Source organism: Ixodes scapularis, unplaced genomic scaffold (genome assembly GCF_016920785.2).
Source record: "Ixodes scapularis isolate PalLabHiFi unplaced genomic scaffold, ASM1692078v2 ptg000943l_1__unscaffolded, whole genome shotgun sequence".
Lineage (NCBI taxonomy): Eukaryota > Metazoa > Arthropoda > Arachnida > Ixodida > Ixodidae > Ixodes > Ixodes scapularis.
The window spans coordinates 398,431-416,328 of NW_024610073.1; the positions used below are offsets into that span (position 1 = coordinate 398,431).

Sequence of the window (17,898 nt, forward strand, 5' to 3'; positions counted from 1 at the left end):
GTTGGTCGTGACACACACACAAGCCAATCAGGCGCCGGCGCAGTGCGTAACCGGTGGCTGCGTTCTGAGAACAACCAATGGCTGCGCTCCGCGTCGGTGCCCAATTGGCCTTGGCCGCCCGCAGCTCCGGTTGTACTGCCACAGAAAGTTGTCCCGGAGCCGCGCGCGCGCACGCACAAACTCGAAGGTCATTGAGTTTGTGCGTGCGCGCGCTTTCCGCGGCAACGGTTGCGCCCGCGGAGAGAGCCTTTTTATGGTTTTCGCTTTTGTCATCTTATTTTTGCTTTTGTACTGGGTTTGCTTTAGGCGTCGGTTAAAGGCTGCCGGTTTGCTTGGTTCCGAAGTCAAAAAGGAAGGGGGGCCCGCTTTCCTTTCGGCTTTCGTCACCTTTGCTCGGTCACTGTGGCTTGCGATTTTTCTTTTCTTTTTCTTTTGTTCGTAATTCTTTTTTTTTTTTTTCCGTTCACGTCGGATTGAAGGCTGCAGCAGTCGTGGATTCGAATTGCGCTTGCTTGGAGGAGGCGGAAACGAGCTACCCGCGAAGCAGTGGATTTAGCTCGACAGTAAAATGAGTCGCAAGTAAGATACCAACCCGAGATTTGAGTTCAGTTAGTCTCCTGTCTAGCTTCGCTATACACAGACAAAAAAAATCCCATTTTTAAACTTTTTCGAAACTTTTTTAGCTCGGTACCCGAGTCATGGCCCACCCCACAATTTTTGAGAATTTCAGGCGGTGGATGGGTGGGCGTTGACTCGGGATATTACGGTAATTATTTATTTATTTCGGGTTACCCCGCAGCGCCCGAAGGCATTATTGCGAGGGGGGGGGGGGGGGGGGGGGTACATAGTTGTGAGGGTAGAATACAAACGTGCATATGTACCAAAAAAACAAGAAAAAACACAAGCCCACAGGAAAACACACTCAATCAAAAGCAAGCCCGGAATATGATAAAAGAAACTTTGGTTACTCGCATTCCAGGTACGTGCCAGATAAAAGCATCAGCTGAGGAAAATATGCGCATTTTCCTCAGCTGATGCAAAGTTCAACGCAATTATATACGCACTTGACCACAGCGCCCTCTCCTGTATAGACGTTGAGCGGCTACATGCAACGTTTCATCCACGACATTCCCAGCTCTTGAGTTACTACCACATCTCAGAGCCCCCTACTCGTCCCGCAGTCGTGGCCAAGTGGTCAAGGCGACAAACTAGAAATTCATTGGGGTCTCCCCGCACAGGTTCGAATCCTGTCGACTGCGCAAACGTTTTTTCTTTTCATCAATTTTTTTTTTTTGCCCTACATGAGCACGTGAGCATGTGCTCGAGCACGAGCACGAGCACCAGCAAGATCGATGTGAGCACGGACGCTAGACGGACAAGGCTAGACCCTAACGAGCTTCGCCCCTAAAAATTTCTTTCTTAAATTGTTTTCCAACTTATTATATTTTTTGTAAAGATACGTTCATTCAAATTTAAGCGACTAGGACAGTGCTAAAGAGATCTGGAACGAATCAAGGAGCTCACCTGCTGACCACCTCGGCCACCAGGCACTTGCCCACCACCAGGTCCGCCAGGAGGCTCCCGGCCCGCTCGTCTCCCGCAAACTCCAGCAGGTCGTCCAGGCGGCACTGCACCGCCTGCCCGCCAAAGCAAAAGTCCATTTCCAACCTGGCAGTGGTCCCAACCGTTGGGACCACATCCCTTGCTGCAGACTCTCTTCCACCCGAGGGAAGTCCCTCTTGCCAATGTCCTAGCCGCCGAAGCCGTCAACCCAATCCGCGGTATAAACACTGTTTCCTGTCCTAGTGCGTTCTTTCACCGCACGTGGCAGCTGTCGGGAAATGAGAAAATATTCCACGAGTCGTCTTAGCGAATTTCCCCGCCTCCCGTCAAGACCCCGACTTGGGCCCCTCGGTTCTCGAGCTGTTTCACGCAGCATTCCCGGAGGACATTGCCAATGGTCTGTACCTATACTTTGGATGCAGAATGCATCGGCGGTTCCTTGAGTGGAACAAAGGGGTCTGTAAGAGCTCAAAGTTTGAGGACTACTGCCCTAGAATGTGCGAAATTTAAAGATTGTAGACAGCTGTCAAGCCTCCTAGAATGCTCTCGGTGGCAATCGCTATGCCCTAGACCAGTGGTCGGCAACCTTTTGGCGAAGCGGGCCGAGTCGCCGCAAAGCCAAGGCGGAACGGGCCGGACGGCAAGCAGCGGGGGAGGGGGGGGGGGGGGGGGGGTAGTTAAAATTTAAAAAAAAGCACTTGCACGAACTTACATTGACGTACATAAATCGAAAATGAACAGTTCTTTATTTCACGACAAACAACATGAGATACAACATTTCCACGAAAACCTAGAGACTCCTCTCAGCGAGACTTTAGGTGCTGAACTGCGCTCGCCAAACTACGAACATCCATATTCAAGCTGCTAACTGCAAGTCGCAAAACATTGTGGAGGTTCTCGTCAGTCATTCGTGAGCGGAAGTTGGATTTTATGCACTTCATTTGTGAAAAAGTCTGCTCGCAGACGGGCAGCGAATTAGTCAAATTTATTTTTTTTTTCTTTAGCTGACTGCATAGGAGGGAGGGGGTGTTACCGGGAGGCTGAGGGCCGTATGATACTACCTCGAGGGCCACATCCGGCCCGCGGGCCGCTGGTTGCCGACCACTGCCCTAGACGAACAATAGAACGTCGTTTGTGGCGATTGCAGTGCCTTCGGGGGGGTCGCCATCTTCTCGAACTTCCGTGCAACGGGCCGTTTCCCAACGACGCTCTTCTAAAGCTTGTCCACCGACGGGTCTACGTCCTCCGTGCCTAATTCACCAGATCAAGAGTTGCACAATGGGCACAACTTCTCTCTCTCACATTCATATATACAGGGTGTTTTAAACATTGGCTAAAAAAAAAGCCTGAAACCTACACTTGCGCAGTTTGTGCATGCTGATTTAAAAGGTTAAAAAGCACAAACAAAACAAGGACAATTAAGGAAGAAAGATGACAGGACGGGCACTAACTCTGATTTTATTAGAAAAATAATCGTCACTTACATATACAAAATCAATCGTCACCACCTACCATACAACCAATCACCACTCTCACCGGCAGCTATCTAGAAAAGTTACCGTATTTACTCGCATAATGAACACACTTTTTTTCCCGAAAAATTTACACATATTTGGGGGGGGGGGACATTTCTGAAACTGCGCACTGCATGCTATTTGGATCGGGCGACGACGAGAACTGTGTAAACCCTCGATTGCAAGCTCCCCGCAAAAGCTTGGAATCATTCCTTGTGCATAGAATCGGCTCAAGATATAGAGAAAGGAAGGAGAAATTACAAACCGGAGAAGGGAAAAGGCCTTATATATAGCCTGGCGACGGCCGTCCCCTTGCCTTCCTCTCCAAACGTGTTCAATTGGTGTTATCCACAAACACAAATCTGCCAGCTAGGCTCCAACCCAGATCTGTGTATGAGCACCAATTTTAAGGGCAAAAATGGGGAGAAAAAAAATGACCGCATCTCCACGTGGTGATTGATGTCGATTGGGGCGAAGCTCTGGTGGTGCTGATGACACTGATTTTGTTCATAGGTAGTGCAGATGCCAATGCATGCAAAGTTTAAGGCGATTATATACGCATTTGACCGCAGCGCCCTCTCCTGTATCGACGTTGAGCGGCTAAATGCAACGTTTCATCCATGACATCCCAGCTCTTGAGTTACTACCACATCTCAGAGCCTCCTACTCGTCCCGCAGTCATGGCCGGGTGGTTAAGGCGATGGACTAGAAATCCACTGGGGTCTCCCCGCACAGGTTCGAATCCTGTCGACTGCGCAAACATTTTTTCTTTTTTTAAGAAGACAGATGGGATGGCAATCAATCTGAGTACAGACGCCGGACAAGGCTAGACCCTAAGGAGCTTCACCCCTAAAAACGTGCTATTGGGTCTTTACGGTACTGTGAAGTGGCACACCGCCGTCGACGGCCAAGGAGTAGCGACAATTCCCGCATTTTGGAACCACTTACCTGGAAGGGGAGGCTCAAGAACCGGGGATCCAACTCCTGCAGCTTCAACACGTCCACCGCATCAATGTCGCCGTGGTCCACGAAGTAGCAGTCCGCCTGGACAGAGCCGACGAGGCAACCCAGACCCTTTTAAAGGGACACGGTATTTATGCTCGCCAAGGTTTTTCTCCCCACGTCACATTTGAGAGTCCAACCACCTGAAACTTAATTTGCGGCTCAAAATTCGTTTTCTTTCCACCCGAAAACCGCCGATCGAGAACTGGCCGGCTTGAGCCGCACTCACTCTCTTTTCGTGGTCATGTGCCATTTTCTATGGTTTAGGCACACACACAAAATATAATCGAAGTCGCGGGTGATCGAAGGGGCACGCTCAATGTTAAAAATAGAAAACAATAGGATACAGTCTAAGCTTCGTTATAACAGACCTTGATTTTGACCAAGATTTCGGTCTGCTGTACGAGGAGTATGTTGTGTGCAGATAGGAAGATGAGTCAATGGCATGTAGAGGAAAACCAACCAAACTTCACAAATCGGTATGTTATATCCAAATGTCTGTTGTAACCAGGTCTGTTGTAATCAGCTTGGGCTGTACCCATTTTTTGTGGCTTCTGAAAAACTGCAAATACTTTAGATTGAAAAAAAGAAAGGTCCACAGAGAAGTGGAAGCAGCGTGCATCCTCCGTATGGCGGCTGGAGTAGCGGGCTGGACGGCTGAACCGGCAAAGCAATGGCGGCGGACAACAGGCGTGGGTCCTCTACTCTGTCGTTTGCGGTGCCAGCAAATCTGTCTAGCTTTATAGATCGAAACAATTAGGATCTATTCGCCCGACCACCAAGCTGATTTGCACGAAAGCGTCGCCGAGTCGTCGCCCCTTCTCCTGGCTGAAGATATCTCTCGTCTTACATAGAACAATTCGTAAGAGCTTAAAAAACGTGCGTCAAGCACAAAGCGTTTTATGTAGGGGTGTGCAAATATTGAAATTTTCGAATACGAATAAGACAAAAAACGGGCTTCGAATATTGAATATCTGTCTTTTAATAAAAGAATTGGAAAACAAGAGCTAACACCAGGTTTTACTGCCTTTTTAAAATAGATCAATGCAACTGCATTTTACTGGGCTGCAGTAGGCTAAAGATGCTTCTAGCAATGCACTCATCACAAATTATCGTGTAGGAAAATTAACTGTTCAACGTGTTCAGAAAGTAAGCGCCTCCTACATGCCGTGCCAACATTTCCGCCAGCAGAAAGACCCATCCACTCGGGAAACCTGCGAAATTTTCCTAAAGTTCCAAGAACTTATGGTCAGTGTTGCCCGGCTGCTACACAAATATTTCAAATTTTGGGAAACAAATAATTTAGAAAGTAGTTTATTTTATAAAATGGCTACCAATGTTTACACCATATAAAAGCAAAAATATTCACTTTTGATGCTTTCGTTAGTTATTAACCAGTGTTGCCAATAAACCCAACAAATATTGCATGTTGGAAGTTAGAAAAAGTCGAGCTTAGTCTAACCCGAACCTGGGCAGGTTCACGACATCCCTAGTTTTGAGTGCGCGGGAGTGGCAGGAGTTGTTGTCGATGGCAATGCAATGTTCTGCTTGCACCTAGCTTTTTCTTCAAATTTTCAAACATTTATATTAGATAACACTCTCGAGATTTATTTTATATTTATATTTCACTCCCTATGTTTATTTTATTGTATGAATTTGTAGAATGCGCAATTACATCACATGTTGCTGCAAAAGCGTCGCGCAACAAAGGGCTTGGTGAAAAAGAAACGGAGCAGACCGATAACGCACGCATCATACGCCTTTCTCAGTGAATAACCTTATTCATAGGAGAATGCGTGGCAAGCAGATTATTCGTTCCTTGCTTGAATATTCGTAGTTTGTGCGAATATTCGTCGTTTTTCCCAAATATTTGGCTTTGGCCAATATTCGGGAACTTCCGATTATGCAATTTTTGAATCGAATATGTTTCGAATAAGGATAATATTCGGTTCGTATTTGAAATTTCGAATATTCACACAGCCCTAGTTGTATGCGTTTTTTGTGCGACGTGTGACTGGCACATTCTCAAGATCCCAGATTTTCCTTTAAGCTTTGAGATATTTACGAATCTTGTTCCAAGTCAACAGGCGTTTGTTGCCCACTATGTGCGGGGACAACTTTGAGTGGCAGAAGCCCCACTTTGGGTCCAATACAGATTGGTGTCAGCACACATGGCACATTCTAAGAGAAGATAGAGCGAGCGTTCTGAATGAGTGTCATCAACCAGTGCTGGGAGCGTTCCAGGTGGTTGAATGAGCCCCAGCGGGATCGGTGGCAGCTGGAAGCTAAGCCCAGCTGGAAGGCCACGCAACTTCCTTTGGCCGGTGAGAGCGGCAACTTTGAGATGAATCAAATAAAGAAATAATTAAAATGAAAGAAATAAAGTAAGAATCAACGAAAAAAAAAAGAAGTCAGATCAGAAATCCACAGGCCATACCATCCTAGTAAACATTACTTTTCGTTCTGCTACTCGTTTGTGTCGCATCTGCTTTTTCCTGGTTTCCCCACGGGGCACAATATTGGCAACGAGGAAAAGTATTCCCCTACTTTCATTTGCAAACGTTGTGAACTCTGGGTTAACGCCGCCATTCCTGCAAACAGCGGGCCAGCCTCCCATTCCATGGCCGCAGCGGGCCGTTCCAGCAGTTTCCCGTGGCACCGGCCAGCTCTTCTACTCTATTCCCTCGGAGTGGAAGGACCACCCGAGACGGGAGAATGTCCGCAAGCACGACAGATGAGTTCACCACGACGCTCGTGAGGCAGGCATCGTTTGAGCAGAGGACACAACGCCAGCCAATGCAAGTCCGGAGTGCACCCGAGATAGCCGGAAAATGAGAGTATGACGGCACCCCGAGAGATAGCCCGCCTAGAATCGAAATCGGGTGAAGGGGTGGGCTAACTTCCAGTGTGCGATCCAAAAACGCTTTAGATTCTGGGACTCGCTAAACTTGTGGCTGTAGACGACTGTCCTTCCCAAACAGCTCGCTTATCTCCCGCCTAGGCTAAGGAACGGCATTTCCACCAAGGTCGCCACTGGGCCCCGCAATTACAGTGCTAGGAATGGGCCATCTTTTCCTGTTTCAAAAAACAAAAGAGCAAATCGCGCCAAAAATGAGGGGGGTTACCTTTCGCGGGTTTTCAGGTAGTGTAGGGCATCTCGTCGGACAGACTATGGGAACGTTTGCCGTTGAAGGGGGTGCCGCCAACGGTCCAAAAGATTGTATCAACGACGAAGCATAACGAAGAAACTCGGTGCAACGTAAAAGAGTTTTCGGCCGAAGGGGCAGTGCAGCGAGTTACCCAACGACACGGAAGGGTGGACCAAGGATTGTGGCTCACAGGTTCACGTACCAAGTTGCGAGAATTGCGAGGCACGAGAAGACGGGGTGCTTCCAGATTGTGTCGAGGACCACACCGGTGGAACGGGACGCCAAGGAATATCACCCCGGAACCCAAGGTCGTACTAGCGTGGCGTCTACGTCGATCTGGAGGTCGAGACAGTGAGCCAGCACTTTCTGGTACATCGTATGTGTCGACCGAAGACGTCTACAGACGATGGGCGACCGAGCCTGGACTATTCGGATCGCAAGATTCGAGTCCGGGGGCGGTTCCTCGCCAACGTCCGGTACCAGAAACTCGCGACTAGGCTGCAATTTTGTGCGGTGACCGAGGGTACTATAGGTCTGGATGCGGTCTGCAATTCTCCACATCAAAGGGGCAACCCTGCAAGGTCTGCAAGCTGAGGAAGATGCAAACAAAGTTCTCGCATTTGTCTTCCACGGAGCTGGGTCTGGTTTCGCACGTCTGGTCGAGCGACGGGAGGCAGTCGAGTTGGTGGCATCCAGGTTGCGCCGGCCACCAACGGCATTGCGGGAAGCTGTGAACTCCGCCGACTTGAGCAAAGTGGCATTATCGAAAGAGTCGAGGCTTTGGAATGGATCTCATTAATTCTGGTCGTCGAGAAAAAGGACGGCACCATTAGGCTCTGCGTGGACTTGCGCGAGCCTAAGGAGGCCATCACTGTGGATGGATTTTCACTCCCTCACATTTTTCCAAGCCGGATCTGGCTCGGCCTATTACCGGGTTAACTGGCAGCTGAAGCCGGGAGCTAACAACAATCAACACAGACGATGGGCTTTCCCGGTTTTGAAGGCTGTGCTTGGGGTTGGTTCCTGCAGCTTTTCGGAGGATGAGGACCAAGCTCCTGGATGCCTGCGGAGGAGTGCTTTGTTATATGGACGATCCTATTTGGCAGGTCGGAGCATCGAGAAAATCTGTTGGAGGTCTTGCACCGCATTTCCACTGCAGGACTTGAACTGAACCAGAAATGCGAGTTTAACGTGCAAATGCCCGACTTTCTGGGGCACACTGCAAGTGTGTGAGGAGTTTCACACTCTAATGTTGAAGCTGTGGCAAGGGCCCCCATACCGCAAGATACAGCTGCTTCGCAATCCTTTTCGGGTTGCGTGGGCTACTACCGTATTTACTACTCGCATAATGAACGCGCCCCAGACAACAAGCACCAATATTTGGACTTTTGTTTCCCCTCTTGTAATGAATGCACTTTCTATTTCCAGCTCCGCGAGTCTCGAATTGCATCCAATTCACCGCTCTTGTAATGGCTGCAAGTGCGTAGTTGCAGAAGAGATCAAGCGTGAAACCGAACAGCGCACACACTTGACGAAGGTTGGGTCGAGAAATTGCCCAGCCCCGGACATTCCTCGCCTATCGGATGCACTGATGTTAAGGGCACAGGGTAAGGTAAAATTGAAAAAAAATCGATTTTAGTTTTTTTCGCAATCTGAAAAGTTTAGTTCTTTCTGCACATTTTCCATTGTCCCAGTGTTTTTAGAAAGCTATATTTCGGGCTGAAAATCACTTCTTCCGAAAGCAAGTAGCAGGTGACCATGCCTCCTTTTGGGATACACTCCCTGTTTAGCGATGAATTCTCCAACAAAACAAAATCAACACAAGACCTAAAAGCTTGTCCAGTAACAGATAATCTCAAAAAAATTATTTCGCAACTATTGCATAGCTTTCTTTCAACCAAAACAATCACGAGACGCTGTGCACGTTTTTCCCAGGTGTGTAACGTCTGTAAATTCAAGCGTTTGTGTTTTCGTAACGACAAAATGGTGCCATTGGATGCTGTTCCTTCATTCAATGGTGGCAGCATTGCAGAAGCCAATGTTTTCAAGTTTTGTGGATGGAATCCTGTGTGGAAAACCATCAAGTGGCTGAGGGAAGTTGACGTCACTCTAATATACTTTACGGACCAAGCGACATGGCACGTCACAAAAGAGGCCCGGCAAGCAAGGCGATAAGCCTAAAGGCGAAGACATGACTTTAGCAATGCCTTTCAGGCTGGCGGCTATTGAAAAAATGACTCTGAGGCTGTTGGTGCCAATAGAAATTCGTTATTCACCAGTTTTTTTACTTTAAACTCAATTATCTCAAAACAGTGTTTTTTAGTACATAGGTACCATTTTTTCCTTAACGTGACATTATAGAGGGTTGATTTTTTATTCCTACCACATACATGGGTGTTCTAAAATACTGAACTAAAATTAAAAATGTGTGCCTAGCAGGTTTTGAGTTACAAAGTTCTTAATAGATGAAAAGAACTAAAATTTCAGTACTAGAATAAAAAAATATATAAAAAATACTTATTTTAGATTGGTTCAAATAATTCTAGTTCAGTGGATAAAACACAATATTTCGAACAAAATGATATATACGTGACAGGAATACTCCTAGTAGTCACCGAGAAAAATGTTCCTCAACATGGCCTCAAATACATGGGGAGTATAGGACTTACCCTGTGCCCTTAACAAACACGCCGTTGTCTGTGGTCCGCTTTCCGACAGTGAAATCGTGAAAGTGGTTAAACCTAAGAACGGTCGCGTCGCTCTCAGTGGCGAGTGAGCCTTGTAGGGCGCTTTTCTTTCCGCGAAAGGCACGCCAAAAGCGCCCTAAAAATATTTTCAATTTGTAAAGCATGGTTAGTGTGGCATGCCTCCGACCAGCCGTGGGTGCACCTCCGTCAGTGGAGACGTGCCGCAATACCTCGCCATGTCATATTGGCACCTATTATGACATTTGCACCAAGTGTGTAAATGCAAAAATTTTACCCCACATCATGGATGCACCCCCCAAATATGGGTCAATTTTTGGGAAAAAAAATGTGTTCACTATGCGAGTAATTAGGGTATGCCAGATTTTTTGCCCCATTATGTACGTGGAAGCACTATTGAGGAAACTTGGGTGTCAAGACGTCCCATTGGAGTGGAACAATGAGGCAGTTTGGAGTGAGTCCAAGCGTTGCTCTATGTGGGCAAAGAAAATGTTTGATCCTGCACTGCCAGTCGTCGCCATACTTCCATGCGTGGACTGTGCTGCAGAAGGGGGTTGATGACAACTGAAGTGGCATTCACATCACAAAAACTCTGGCCGGCTGAGCAAAAGCACTCAGTGAGGCAAAAAGAGGCTCTCCCCTGCACGTGGGCTTGCAGACACTCGCACGCGTTTCTCTGAGAAAGAAGGTCTACGCACAGATCACCAGGCATGAGCGACTCCCTTGTCCCCTCAGGGGAGAGGTCCCCTCAAGAGTGATGAAATATATTTCCCCCAGACGGTCAGAAAGGAGTGGCTCAAATTGCAGCCTGCTTGCATTCCTTCGGGTGCAAGACAAGTTGGTTGTGGTGGGCAACTTGCTGTTGCGAGAAGAACATCTGGTCATCCCCACATCGTTAATGGTCACCACGATTGATCTGGCACACCCATCCAGGTGTTGTCAGGACTAAGCAGAGACTGCGCGAGGAGTATTGGTGGCCCAGTCTTGATCATCAGGTAGAGCGAGCCATCAGGAACCGCTGAGAGTGCCAGTCCGCGGGTAAATCTGCCTAACCCATTACTGCACCACTTCAGTCAATTCCTCTGCCAGAACGGGCCTGGCATAAAGTGGCTGTGCACATTGATTCACAAGAGCCGGAAATGGACAGAGCGTGCTACAACTCTGCTATACTTTTATTCAAAATGGCCAGAGGTGGGCTTTAGCCTGTGATGAACTTTTCGTCTGCTACGTTCAGCAGGGAAGGCTCGCAGATCCCAGTTCATGTCAGCAACCTTTGAGGACTTCCTGAGGGAACATAGGATTCTTCATTGCTGCTCGTCTGTCTAACGAGTGCAATGGCTCAACAAGGTGTCCTAGGGATTCATTGAACTAGCAGCTCTGGAGCATCAACCTCAGCCGTCCTTGAGCACCCGACTACAGGTGCCTCGTGCCCACTACGTTGCTGCATGGTCATGTTCCTCGATCCTGGCTGAATGCTGTGGGCGTCCCACCATCCAAGTTCTTTGCAAACCCTGTCCCAGAACTGGCTCACCTTAGAGCACGAGTGCAGAAGAGGTGGGTCTACAGCAAGTGCTACACCAACCTCAAAAGCCTGGAAAGAGCCTAGCTGGCGACTTCATCAGGGTCTGCAAGCCCAACACGAAATTCCGAGGACATATAAGCACTTCAAAGCCTTGAGCGCCGTGTGCTGAATCATCATCATCACCCGAGCTGCAGGTAACGATTCACGACGTAAGACCTCAAAGCGTAACGTTTGGCTTAACATTAAGCCTAACATCAGGTCAGCGCATAGCCGCGTCTCCTCCCGCTGCGCCGCACAGTTTGGCTGCCTCCTTAGCAACGATGACATGGTTGCTATGGAGTCACATGACACGACGAAGCCAATGGGAATTTAGGCGCCATTACCATTCGCTGATACAGACAACGCCGGCTTCGCTCCATGGGACAGCTACCCAGTTAAAAATTCCCATTAAAGGGTAACTGCAAAGAAAAAAAAGTGTATTTTTAAACAGCCTAATTGGGACAAGCATGTCACAAAACAAATCTTCTGCCAAAAACGAAATTTTTTACAGCAATATTTATTGCGCGAGATTCATTTTAGTTTGCGGCTATTTTGTCAGTTTTAAGTCGCACGCCACAAAGTTGGTATTATACGTCACGGAGTAGCTGCTATACGTCACGGAGTGACGTATAACAGCCACTCCGCGCGCGTCGAAAGAGCAGGAGTTTCAAATGCGGAAAAGTTGTGACTCGGACTGAATTTCGTCCTGCGGCGTAAATATTGCTAGAAAAAATTTGTTTTTTCGCGGAAGATTTGTTTTGTGACATGCTTGTCCTAAATAGGCTCCAGTCGCCAGCTAGGCTCTTTCCAGGCTTTTGAGGTTGGTGTAGCACTTGCTGTAGACCCACCTCTTCTGCACTCGTGCTCTAAGTTCCAATTGGAATTTTCTTATTGGTACCAATTGGGTTTTTGAACAACCAATTAGTCACTGCCAATGGGCGCGTTCAGTAGCGGCTCCAGGAGTCAAAGGGTCAGCGCTCTTTCCACTAGAGGGCAAAAACTGACTTCCGGTGCACGTTACGCCAAGTTTTCGGACTCAGAATCTCGCGCACCGTCTCCGGAGACGGTGCATAAGTGAAAATAGCGCAGCATGATGTGATTCCGGATTGGGACGAAGTTCCGGCGCTAAAAGAGAAAAAAGAAATGCATGGCGGGATAAGCTGCGTCCGTTCTGTCGCGGGTGTGCGGTTTGCTCGCTTTTGTTAATGAATAGTGCTCAAGGTAAGACGAATAACTAGGGTTGTGCGAATATTCGAAAATTCGAATAGTAGTTCCGAATAATACACTATTCGATATTCGCTTCGAAAAGAACTGCACTATTCGCGTTTTTCGAAGTGTTGATTGCGGCGGGTTGGCCCCGTTGAGTGCGCTTCTTACCAAGCACCGGTGCAATGCGGAGAAGCCAAACCCGTGAAAGTAGGCTCCCCGAGTTTTGCTTCTCTGCATTACATCGGTGCTCGGTAAGAAGCGCACTTAACGGGGTAACCTGCCGCGATGAACAATATCGTAATTGCGTGCTTGGAAGAAAAACATGCATTCAAAGCGGGATGGTACACCCGTGCCGACTGTATTTGAAAATAAATGGAAACTTTGTGAATGTGTATATCTACATTGTAGTAAAGGTTTCAAAATTAAACTTTTATGCAAGAGTATACTATGTTAGGCAGAGATGCTTTCACAACCTGTGTTCATCATGCGCGATCCATTCTTTTTTAACTCGAGATTAAAGAAAGAATATTTTATATAGCAAGATTTGTAAATTCAGTCAATTGGTATAGTTGGCCATCTCTATAGGGTTCATTTTATGTTGAATCCATCATTTATTTGTCATTCCGAGACATCAGACCGTCTGAGGTCACAGCTCTTAAATATAGATAGATTAAACTTAGCTCATAAATGAGCAAATGGAATAACCTTCACAGGTTTAGCTGGGTTTCGTCTAAGCATTATGCAATAGTAGTGAATGGCGTGGATAAACTATTCGATATTCGATTCGAAAATATTCGGCCGAAACCACTATTCGCTTCGAATTCGCTTCGAACTCAAAATCCACTATTCGCACAAGACTACGAATAACGCGTTCAAATTTCGTTTCCAGGTAAAGCTCTTTTCAGAAAATGTATTGGACCGTTCTTTGTTTGGTTTGAATATGCTAATAAGCAACGTAAACGTTCATTTGACGCCGTGCCTTGATCGCCGTTGCACGGGAACTCTGTGAATATCGACGATAGTCCTGTCCACGTAGAACAGAGCAAGGCAGTGTGAGGGTATGAACGCGACTTTGGCAGCCAGTTGGATATTCACGCAGAACATATGATCCGGATTAATCTTTTGTTTGCGTAGCTGTAACTAAATCGGGGTGTACGTTGGTTGACGCTTGCTTCAGCCGACAAAGCCTTGATCGCCAAGCGCAGCCAAACTTCCCGTGTATACGAATCAGGGCTGGGCAGTATCGCAATAGAAATGTATCGCGATAGTATCTTAGAGACACTTTCGAGTATCTTTATATCTGTATCGATATACATTTGTAAAATATATTTGTATCTTAGTAGCGAAATACATTTATAATGTATTGCTTGCACGTTGTACGTTGCCTGACTTAAGCACCCCGTTACACTTGTTGCCTTCTTAGAGCGCAGCTTTTAGGCGCCCATTTCTGGCTTGAGCGGCGTCGCCGTTGCTGTAACCGTGAGGTCACGTGACCCCCAGGTCACATGACCCCCAGGTCACTTGACCCCCCAGGTCACTTGACCCCCAGGTCACTTGACCCCCAGGTCACGTGTCCCCCCCAGGTCACGTGTCCCCCCCAGGTCACGTGTCCCCCCCAGGTCACGTGTCCCCCCAGGTCACGTGTCCCCCCCAGGTCACGTGTCCCCCCCAGGTCACGTGTCCCCCCCAGGTCACGTGTCCCCCCAGCTCACGTGTCCCCCCCAGCTCACGTGTCCCCCCCAGCTCACGTGTCCCCCCCAGCTCACGTGTCCCCCCCAGCTCACGTGTCCCCCCCAGCTCACGTGTCCCCCCCAGGTCACGTGTCCCCCCAGGTCATGTGTCTCCCCCAGGTCACGTGTCCCCCCCAGGTCACGTGTCCCCCCAGGTCACGTGTCCCCCCCAGGTCACGTGTCCCCCCCAGGTCACGTGTCCCCCCCAGGTCACGTGTCCCCCCCAGGTCACGTGTCCCCCAGGTCACGTGTCCCCCCAGGTCACGTGTCTCCCCCAGGTCCCGTGTCCCCCCAGATCACGTGTCCCCCCAGGTTACGTGTCCCCCCCAGGTCACGTAACCCCCCAGGTCACGTAACCCCCCAGCTCACGTTACTCCTCCAGATCACGTGACCCCCCAAGGTCACGTGACCGCCCCAGGTCACTTGACCCCCCAGGTCACGTGACCGCCCCAGGTCACGTGACCCCACAGGTCACGTGACCGCCCCAGGTCACTTGACCCCCCAGGTCACGTGACTCCTCCAGATCACGTGACCCCCCAGGTCATGTGACCGCCCCAGGTCACGTGACCGCCAGGTCACGTGACCCCCCAGGTCACTCGACCCCCCCAGGTCACTCGACCCCCCCAGGTCACATGACTCTCCCCCAGGTGACGTGACCCCCCCAGGTTACGTGACCTCCCAGGTCCGGGGGTCACGTGACCTCCTCCCCTGCCCCTTTGAGATCACGTGACTCCCGTGAAAGGAGGAGGATAAAGGAGGGGAGCAGGGAGGATGAGCAGGGGGGACGAATCCGAATTTTCATTACTCCGAAAAATGATTTTAAAAGATTCTTATCTTTTGTTTGTCGGCCGGCTTCGAACCGGAGCCCTTTCGTTCAGGAGTAGCAGGCAGGATCACGAGGGAGGGGGAGGAATACACCCCCCTCCCTTCCCCTCCTCCTCCTCAAGAGCTGCGCTCCAATTCGGTGTTACAGGGAGTTGTAAACGACTTTCATTTTTTAAGATAAATTTAAAAAATTAAAACATCCGTTCGGTGCAACTTGCTTCAGAATTTATAATATGAACCTGCCCTATAACATTACCCATCTCAGTCACCAACAATGAAAAAAAATTGTAGTTTACAGAAGGTTACTTGAAAGAATAACAAAATCAGCTACTCTGACAAAGCCCTCCACTCTTTCCAATTTAGCGGAGCAAACGCTGTAAAGGACTTGAGTGGAGAAAAAGTATGGCCCTGTTGTCCAATCTCCCTGCGCTATGGGTGACTCAGAATCTTTTAATGCGACAGTTTGAGATGCACCCTCATGGCAAAACAGGGCTCATTTCAGGCGGAAGGCTTTTTGTCAAGCGTGGTACGCAGTCTTTACCGTTCCGTAACTATGTGGTTCAACGGAGGTGACATGTTTTTTTTTTTAGCAGAATTAATGATAGATAGTTTGAGATAATGGGCAGTGCATAAAATGGAACAAAAAGAGGAGCACAAGCATAAATTACCTTTCGCATTCACCACAAACTGCACCCTCTCCACGTAGCACCGTTCGGAAACAAATGTATCTCCATGAATATCTGTATCTGTATTCTGGAATACTCTTTCGCCGTTATTGCGGAAGTATCTCAGAGATATCCCGTTGCATAAAAGACAAATGTATTCCAGTATTTGTATTTTGGCCTTAAAACACATGTATCTCAGTATTTCTATTCCCGAATAGTTTTTGGAGTGTGTCTGCCCAGCCCCGATACGAAAAATTTTATAGGAAGTTCGTAACGAAGGGCAAAACAAACGTATGATCGTATGGAAGTATCGCAACCAGAGGCGTTGATTCGTCGAGCTCTATACTTTGCGTGTGCTGACGACGTTTTTGTCTGTTTTCATAACAGAAGTGACCTTTGCAATGCCTTGCGAAGGGCTCGATCGCGTTTGATCACTTCGAACAGCAGCGCTGATGTGTACAGTCACTTGCTTTTTGTTTAACGATCTTGTGCAGACTTCTTCAATACCGGCGTCAAATAAAAGCTATCGTGCTCGGCATCGTCTGCTTCCATTTTATTCGGAGACCGTCTGGCACAGGGGAGGAAGCGGAAATGTGTAAAAGCAGCTAAGAAGCTGGGTTTTTGTGTTTTTTTTTTTTTTGTTTTATTTTTTCAGTTCAGTAGGCGCTTTGAGGACTCCTACTCGAGTTATTCCGTTCGGAGTAACTCGAGTCGGGAGCTGCTACTGAACGCGCCCAATGGGAACAAACGGGAACCAATGGGAACCAATGGGAACCATTTGGAACAATTCCAATTGGTGAGACCCATTGGCCAGCGTGCTTCCAGTTGGAACCCACTACAACCAATTGGTTCCTGTTAAAACCAGTTGGAATTCCAATTGGATTAACTTTTAGCTGGGTAATGCTCTAATAAAGAAGGGGCATCAGGCTACACGGAGACCATGGACCAAGTTCCTATGCCTCGGCCGACAGACGCACTTGGAATGCCTCCAAGCGGCCCGTGGTCAAGTGGAAGAGCATCTGTCAGCAGCTTCACAACAGATGCCCACAACGTTCGGCTGATGAGGTCGCACACGTGTCAGTTCCACTGGCTCCAGAGGCAACACAAGATGGACCAGATTCCCATTGCAGCCAACTTTCTTGAGTTTAGTTTGCTTTCGTTTGTTAGAAGGTTGTCAGGGCCCAGCGACCTTTTCATGATAGCTCGCTTACTGTTTCGGAACAAAAGCATAAACGGAACTCCTTTATTTACGAGCCTTCGCACTGCACGTGCGCTCCCGCTCGCCGTCCTCCTTTTGCGCATGCCTCTCTCCCAGTCCCCCCACAGCCACACATCCCGCGCGCCATCTCTCGAGTCTCGCAGAAGGCGTCCTCGCAATGCCGCTGTGGCGCCATCTTGTAGCGAGGCATGCAACTGCATGCCTCTCCTAACATGGTTAAGAAGTTGCGTCGACAGCATTGTGTAACCTATCGAAGTAAACCTCAGTTTGGTGTCGCATCTGCTTCTTCCTGGTTATGGGGCCAGGATACCCAATACTCGGACTTCTTTCTCTCGTGCGTCCTTCGGTGAACGCCAAGGTCGAGGCGTTTTCAATTAAAATAATAACGTAAAATAATCAGCCACGTGCAAATGGGGGATTTCGAGTCCAAAACAAATTCAAAGCTAATAGTGGTTTGGGCCAAATATATTCGAATCAAATAGTTTCTTCAAGCCTTTCACTACACCTGCATCATGCTTAAAGGGGTTGTCCAGTCAAATTTTGTATTCGAGAAAACAATTGAATATAATTATTATTGCCTGAGAGGCATTGTATGTGCAATATCTGAATTTTATATGCCCCTCTGCATGGGTTAACTGAATTTATACTGCTCCAATCGCATCTTAAGGTAAACGCTGCTTTCGTTGGCAACATTGAAGCTCTGACGTCACAGAACGCAAAGCAAGCATTCCCATCTCGTCGTTTGCGTGCGAGTGA

At 48.3% G+C, this 17,898-nt stretch overlaps 1 protein-coding gene across 1 annotated transcript in view; it reads right to left on the minus strand.

Annotated features, from left to right (window-relative positions):
- Nucleotides 1-17,898, minus strand: part of LOC121834279 (tudor domain-containing protein 7A-like) — a 157,077-nt gene that overhangs the window by 70,915 nt on the left and 68,264 nt on the right. Inside the window, 2 exon segments of the mRNA XM_042288040.1 lie at nt 1,525-1,637; nt 4,026-4,121. Of these exon segments, the coding sequence (XP_042143974.1) occupies nt 1,525-1,637; nt 4,026-4,121 (209 nt within the window).